At 45.5% G+C, this 7,500-nt stretch overlaps 2 protein-coding genes across 2 annotated transcripts in view; both read left to right on the top strand.

Moving 5' to 3' along the window:
* The window catches only part of psmb4 (proteasome 20S subunit beta 4), a 2,907-nt gene extending 274 nt beyond the window's left edge, over nt 1-2,633 (top strand). Inside the window, exons 2-8 of the mRNA XM_083925581.1 lie at nt 1,113-1,239; nt 1,341-1,420; nt 1,509-1,655; nt 1,929-2,010; nt 2,108-2,224; nt 2,350-2,438; nt 2,522-2,633. Coding sequence (XP_083781707.1) covers nt 1,113-1,239; nt 1,341-1,420; nt 1,509-1,655; nt 1,929-2,010; nt 2,108-2,224; nt 2,350-2,438; nt 2,522-2,534 — 655 coding nt within the window. The 3' untranslated portion in view covers nt 2,535-2,633. The remainder of the gene's footprint in view (nt 1-1,112; nt 1,240-1,340; nt 1,421-1,508; nt 1,656-1,928; nt 2,011-2,107; nt 2,225-2,349; nt 2,439-2,521) is intronic.
* Nucleotides 2,634-5,723: 3,090 nt separating this feature from the next.
* rfx5 (regulatory factor X, 5) overlaps nt 5,724-7,500 on the top strand; it is a 9,651-nt gene continuing 7,874 nt past the window's right edge. Inside the window, 1 exon segment of the mRNA XM_083925566.1 lies at nt 5,724-5,785. The gene's annotated coding sequence lies outside the window, so the exon portion shown is untranslated.

Raw genomic sequence — 7,500 nt, 5'->3', positions numbered from 1 at the left:
ACCCGTTTGTTTAACGCTCATTAAAGTGAATTTAAAGGTCATGTGATGCACTTAAGCACGCAGCGCGACTCTTAAGTTTGTGTTGAAGCTGAAACGAACCCGTTTTATTCTTTGTTTCCGTTTTGCTGACTAACGGTTAGCTTTGTTAGCTAGCGTCTGTTAGCTGTGTTAGCTAGCCACCGTCAGCTAACAGAGAAAACACTTTTCTTTAAACTTTATTAACAAACAATAACAAATAAATCAGAGCACGTGCGCTCCAAATAAAAGGATTGAATAAAAAACAGAGATTAAATATTAAATATTAAACCTGAACAGATTTTAAAATATAAAAATATATGAAATTAAATAAAAGTTAGTGAACAAACTTTGGTTTAAAAGTTTTACACACAAATAATAAAATTCATCAGTTTGAGAAAAGTGATGTTTAGAAAAGAGGCAAAATATCAATATATTAAATATCAAAACAAAAACATTCATATTTTAGCTTCGTTTTATCTTTGAATCGTTTAATTTTTATGTGGATTTATTGTGTGTGTGTGTGTCGTGTTTAGTTGTGTGTGTGTGTCGTGTTTGGTTGTGTGTGTGTGTCGTGTTTAGTTGTGTGTGTGTGTCGTGTTTGGTTGTGTGTGTGTGTGTCGTGTTTGGTTGTGTGTGTGTGTGTCGTGTTTGGTTGTGTGTGTGTGTCGTGTTTGGTTGTGTGTGTGTGTCGTGTTTGGTTGTGTGTGTGTGTGTCGTGTTTGGTTGTGTGTGTGTGTGTCGTGTTTGGTTGTGTGTGTGTGTGTCGTGTTTGGTTGTGTGTGTGTGTCGTGTTTGGTTGTGTGTGTGTCGTGTGTAGTTGTGTGTGTCGTGTTTGGTTGTGTGTGTGTGTCGTGTTTGGTTGTGTGTGTGTGTGTCGTGTTTGGTTGTGTGTGTATGTGTCGTGTGTAGTTGTGTGTGTGTGTGTCGAGTTTGCTTGTGTGTGTGTGTCCTGTTTGGTTGTGTGTGTCGTGTGTAGTTGTGTGTGTTGTGTTGTGTTATTTTAAATGTGAGCCGTGTGTGTTTCTGCTGTCTTGTCTCAAGTACATGTGTGTTTGTGTGTTCGTGACCTTTGACCCCCCTCTCTGTTTCCGTAGTAACCCCATGGTCACCGGGACGTCGGTGCTCGGCGTGAAGTTCACCGGCGGCGTCATCATTGCGGCGGACATGTTGGGCTCGTACGGCTCCCTGGCTCGCTTCAGGAACATCTCACGCCTCATGAAGGTGACGCCCCCCCCCTCCTCACCCCCCCCCCCCCCCCTCGCCCTCGCCGACAGACAGCTGTCGTGGTTAAAAAAAGTGCTGAGTCTCCGTTTGTGTTTCAGGTGAACGACAACACCATCCTGGGGGCGTCGGGAGACTACGCCGACTACCAGCACCTCAAGCAGATCATCGAGCAGATGGTGTAAGCTGACGCACACAACACTTCCTGCGTGCGGCGCCAACGCTCCCACGCTAACGCTCGACGCTAACGCTGTGTTTTGCCCCCGCAGCATTGACGAGCAGCTGCTGGGCGACGGCCACAGCTACAGCCCGCGGGCCGTGCACTCGTGGCTCACCAGGGTGATGTACAACCGCCGCAGCAAGATGAACCCGCTGTGGAACACCGTGGTCATCGGAGGCTGCTACGGCGGGGAGAGGTGGGCGCCACTTCCTCTTTACTACTGCAACTACTCTTCTTCATCCTCTTCCTCTCCTCCTCCTCCTCTTCTTCAGCCCTGCTCTGTATTTTAACTTTAAACGCTGCGTTTCATGTTTTCATTCTCATTTGAAATGTTGTTGTTGTCATTGTTGTTGCAGCTGATGTTGTTGTTGTTGTCATTGTTGTTGCAGCAGTTGTTGTTGTCACATACCTAAAAGCTGATTCACATCAGAAACAGTGTATTTTAACCCCGCTCCATCTCGCCCTCTAGTTTCCTTGGTTACGTGGATAAGCTGGGCGTGGCCTATGAGGCGCCGACGGTGGCCACGGGCTTCGGGGCGTACCTGGCTCAGGTGAGTGTTGCTCTGGGGCCTCGGGTGTGAGTGGGGGGGGGGGCAGCAGAGCGGCGTGAGTGAAGTAAACGCTGTTGTGTCTGTGGTTGAATCTCAGCCGCTCATGAGGGAGGAGCTGGAGAGGAAGGGCGCGGTCAGCCAGCAGGAGGCGCGGGAGCTGGTGGAGCGCTGCCTCAAGGTGCTGTACTACAGAGACGCCCGCTCCTACAACAAGGTGAGTCGCTGCTCGTCATTAGTTATTATTATTATTATTATGATTATTATGAACGGGCCACGCAGGACCCTCTGTCCTGCAGGTTTCACTCAAACACGTTTGATGACGCTGTGTTTGTGTTGTAGCATGAGATCGCCATAGTAACGGAGGAGGGCGTGGAGATCGTGGGCCCACTCTCTTCTGAGACCAACTGGGACATCGCTCACATGGTCAGGTGGGTCAAAGGTCACGGCTCCTCTGGTGAACGTTTGAACTTTATCTTTATATTAAATCTGTTTCTTCTTGTTTTTTCTGCAGCGGCTTCGAGTGAAGACGTTTCCACCAGAGCCTCAAACACACTTCACTTCTTTCTCCTGTTCATCCAAACTTTTGTAAAATGGAAAATAAATGTGACCAATCCAAAAATACTGTTTTATGGTTTCATGTGTCATTTATACTTCAACTTAGAGGACACCTTTATGCTCCTAGAGGACACTTTAGCACACGTTTATGCTCCTAGAGGACACTTTAACACACGTTTATGTTCCTAGAGGACACTTTAACACACGTTTATGCTCCTAGAGGACACTTTAACACACGTTTATGCTCCTAGAGGACACTTTAACACACGTTTATGCTCCTAGAGGACACTTTAACACACCTTTATGCTCCTAGAGGACACTTTAGCACACCTTTATGCTCCTAGAGGACACTTTAACACACCTTTATGCTCCTAGAGGACACTTTAGCACACGTTTATGCTCCTAGAGGACACTTTAACACACGTTTATGCTCCTAGAGGACACTTTAACACACGTTTATGCTCCTAGAGGACACTTTAACACATGTTTATGCTCCTAGAGGACACTTTAACACACGTTTATACTCCTAGAGGACACTTTAGCACACGTTTATGCTCCTAGAGGACACTTTAACACACGTTTATGCTCCTAGAGGACACTTTAGCACACGTTTATGCTCCTAGAGGACACTTTAGCAAACGTTTATGCTCCTAGAGGACACTTTAACACACGTTTATGCTCCTAGAGGACACTTTAACACACGATTATGCTCCTAGAGGACACTTTAGCACACGTTTATGCTCCTAGAGGACACTTTAACACACGTTTATGCTCCTAGAGGACACTTTAACACACGTTTATGCTCCTAGAGGACACTTTAACACATGTTTATGCTCCTAGAGGACACTTTAACACACGTTTATGTTCCTAGAGGACACTTTAACACACGTTTATGCTCCTAGAGGACACTTTAGCACACGTTTATGCTCCTAGAGGACACTTTAACACACGTTTGTGCTCCTAGAGGACACTTTAACACATGTTTGTGCTCCTAGAGGACACTTTAACACACGTTTATGCTCCTAGAGGACACTTTAACACACGTTTATGCTCCTAGAGGGCACTTTAACACCGTTTATGCTCCTAGAGGACACTTTAACACACATTTATGCTCCTAGAGGACACTTTAACACACGTTTGTGCTCCTAGAGGACACTTTAACACACGTTTATGCTCCTAGAGGACACTTTAACACACGTTTATGTTCCTAGAGGACACTTTAACACACGTTTATGCTCCTAGAGGACACTTTAGCACACGTTTATGTTCCTAGAGGACACTTTAACACACGTTTATGCTCCTAGAGGACACTTTAGCACACGTTTATGCTCCTAGAGGACACTTTAACACACGTTTGTGCTCCTAGAGGACACTTTAACACACGTTTGTGCTCCTAGAGGACACTTTAACACACGTTTATGCTCCTAGAGGACACTTTAGCACACGTTTATGCTCCTAGAGGACACTTTAACACACGTTTATGCTCCTAGAGGACACTTTAACACACGTTTATGCTCCTAGAGGACACTTTAACACACGTTTGTGCTCCTAGAGGACACTTTAACACACGTTTGTGCTCCTAGAGGACACTTTAACACACGTTTATGCTCCTAGAGGACACTTTAGCACACGTTTGTGCTCCTAGAGGGCACTTTAACACCGTTTATGCTCCTAGAGGACACTTTAACACACATTTATGCTCCTAGAGGACACTTTAACACACGTTTGTGCTCCTAGAGGACACTTTAACACACGTTTATGCTCCTAGAGGACACTTTAACACACGTTTATGTTCCTAGAGGACACTTTAACACACGTTTATGCTCCTAGAGGACACTTTAGCACACGTTTATGCTCCTAGAGGACACTTTAACACACGTTTATGCTCCTAGAGGACACTTTAACACACGTTTATGCTCCTAGAGGACACTTTAACACACGTTTATGCTCCTAGAGGACACTTTAACACACGTTTGTGCTCCTAGAGGGCACTTTAACACCGTTTATGCTCCTAGAGGACACTTTAACACACATTTATGCTCCTAGAGGACACTTTAACACACGTTTGTGCTCCTAGAGGACACTTTAACACACGTTTATGCTCCTAGAGGACACTTTAACACACGTTTATGCTCCTAGAGGACACTTTAACACACGTTTATGCTCCTAGAGGACACTTTAACACACGTTTATGCTGCTAGAGGACACTTTAACACACGTTTATGCTCCTAGAGGACACTTTAACACACGTTTATGCTCCTAGAGGACACTTTAACACACGTTTATGCTCCTAGAGGACACTTTAACACGTTTATGCTCCTAGAGGACACTTTAGCACACGTTTATGCTCCTAGAGGACACTTTAACACACGTTTATGCTGCTCCTAGAGGACACTTTAACACACGTTTATGCTCCTAGAGGATACTTTAGCACACGTTTATGCTCCTAGAGGACACTTTAGCACACGTTTATGCTCCTAGAGGACACTTTAACACACGTTTATGCTGCTAGAGGACACTTTAACACACGTTTATGCTGCTAGAGGACACTTTAACACACGTTTACGCTCCTAGAGGACACGTTAACACACGTTTATGCTCCTAGAGGACACTTTAGCACACGTTTATGCTCCTAGAGGACACTTTAACACACGTTTATGCTGCTAGAGGACACTTTAACACACGTTTAGGCTCCTTTACTTTTTATTTATTTTAAATTAATTTAGTCGATGGTCTTCACCTTCTCTGTAAAGTTTCCTGAGATCACTTTTGTTATAATTTGGCATTTTAAATAAATATAAATAAAACTGAATTAAATGTAAAATAATGATCGCGTGTGTTTGTAAAAGTCTTTAATGTGTTTTTGTAAAATGTTTAATTGTTGTTTCGCTTTCACTGCTTAAACACGCTGTTGCTAGGCAGATTAACAGGCGGCTGTTGCTATGCAGATTAACAGGCGGCTGTTGCTAGGCAGATTTAGCCAGATAAATCCATCTGTGTTGTAACTGGGCAGACCAGGAAAACGCGACCAATCAGAAAAATCCCCGTCAGAAAAATAATCCCGCTCGACCAATGGGATGTCAGCCGCTGCCGGTATCCGGGTGGATCTGTGCCGGCGGGCCAATCAGAGCCGACGCTGGCTTTGTAGTCAGGCAGACATAACACCGGCGTCCAATCACAAAAACACCTGAAAGCGGATTTTCGCACTATCTTGGCTCAGGTACTTTCTTTTCTTTTTTAAAGAAATACTCAAATGGGACTCGCGACACCGCCCACGCGATAATAACACCATTAAATCCCCGGTACCGGGCATTATTTTAAAATCACAAACGGCGCGAAAAAAACATGTTTGAGGGCTGTTTCTGTGCTTGCTAGCTAATGCTACCAGCTAGGCTAAGTTAGCTAGCTTCTGACGGCTAGTAGCCAGCTAGTCACGTAGTTAACGCGGCAAATGCGACTAAAATGGCGTCCTCAGTTTTTACCGCGGGTTTGACGCGTAGCTGAGCGCGTTCGTGTTGATTCAAGCTAACGTGTGGAACAGAGGTGCTATCGGTTAGCATGTTAGCTCTGCAGGGACATGTTGAGCTGGGTCAAGTGTGTGTGTGTGTGTGTGTGTGTGTGTGTCCGGTGTGTGTGTGTTGGGGGCACCGGTAACACACTAACATGAGCCGCCGTGTGCGCAGAGCTGTTGCCGTGTTTTTGCCTCCCGCTCCGGTTCTTGTCGGACCGTTCACCGGCATGTGTCGCCGTGTGAGCCCGAGCCGGAGCGTCGGCTGTCGGTGTGTGATGAGGCTGAGCGCCGCAGTGACAGCGGGCACAGGTGGGAGTGCCCCGCGGTCTGACTGTGCTTGTTATTGTCCTGTAACGGACCCGCTGCTGCTTCATCCGTGTTTACAACATGGCGCCCGGACACTTCGGGTTTCACATGGAGCTCAAACCAAGTTACTGTGATTTACAGAGGCGCACTCAGACTTTCTGAAGGACAGGGGCCAAAAGGGCAAAACTAGCACGTCCTCGCCACTGAAGAGGGCACTTTAGCACACGTTTATGCTCCTAGAGGACACTTTAACACACGTTTATGCTCCTAGAGGACACTTTAGCACAGGTTTATGCTCCTAGAGGACACTTTAACACACGTTTATGCTCCTAGAGGACACTTTAACACACATTTATGCTCCTAGAGGACACTTTAACACACGTTTATGCTCCTAGAGGACACTTTAGCACACGTTTATGCTCCTAGAGGACACTTTAACACACGTTTATGCTCCTAGAGGACACTTTAACACACATTTATGCTCCTAGAGGACACTTTAACACACGTTTATGCTCCTAGAGGACACTTTAGCACACGTTTATGCTCCCAGAGGACACTTTAACACACGTTTATGCTCCTAGAGGACACTTTAGCACAGGTTTATGCTCCTAGAGGACACTTTAACACACGTTTATGCTCCTAGAGGACACTTTAACACACGTTTAGGCTCCTAGAGGACACTTTAACACACGTTTATGCTCCTAGAGTACACTTGAGCACACGTTTATGCTCCTAGAGGACACTTTAACACACGTTTATGCTCCTAGAGGACACTTTAACACACGTTTATGCTCCTAGAAGACACTTTAGCACACGTTTATGCTCCTAGAGGACACTTTAGCACACGTTTATGGTCCTAGAGGACACTTTAACACACGTTTATGCTCCTAGAGGACACTTTAACACACGTTTATGCTCCTAGAGGACACTTTAGCACACGTGTAGGCTCCTAGAGTACACTTTAACACACGTTTATGCTCCTAGAGGACACTTTAACACACGTTTAGGCTCCTAGAGGACACTTTAACACACGTTTATGCTCCTAGAGGACACTTTAACACATGTTTATGCTCCTAGAGTACACTTTAACACACGTTTATGCTCCTAGAGGACACTTT

Source organism: Echiichthys vipera (genome assembly GCF_963691815.1).
Source record: "Echiichthys vipera genome assembly, chromosome: 13".
Classification (NCBI taxonomy): domain Eukaryota; kingdom Metazoa; phylum Chordata; class Actinopteri; order Perciformes; family Trachinidae; genus Echiichthys; species Echiichthys vipera.
This window is presented reverse-complemented; position numbering and strand designations above follow the sequence as displayed.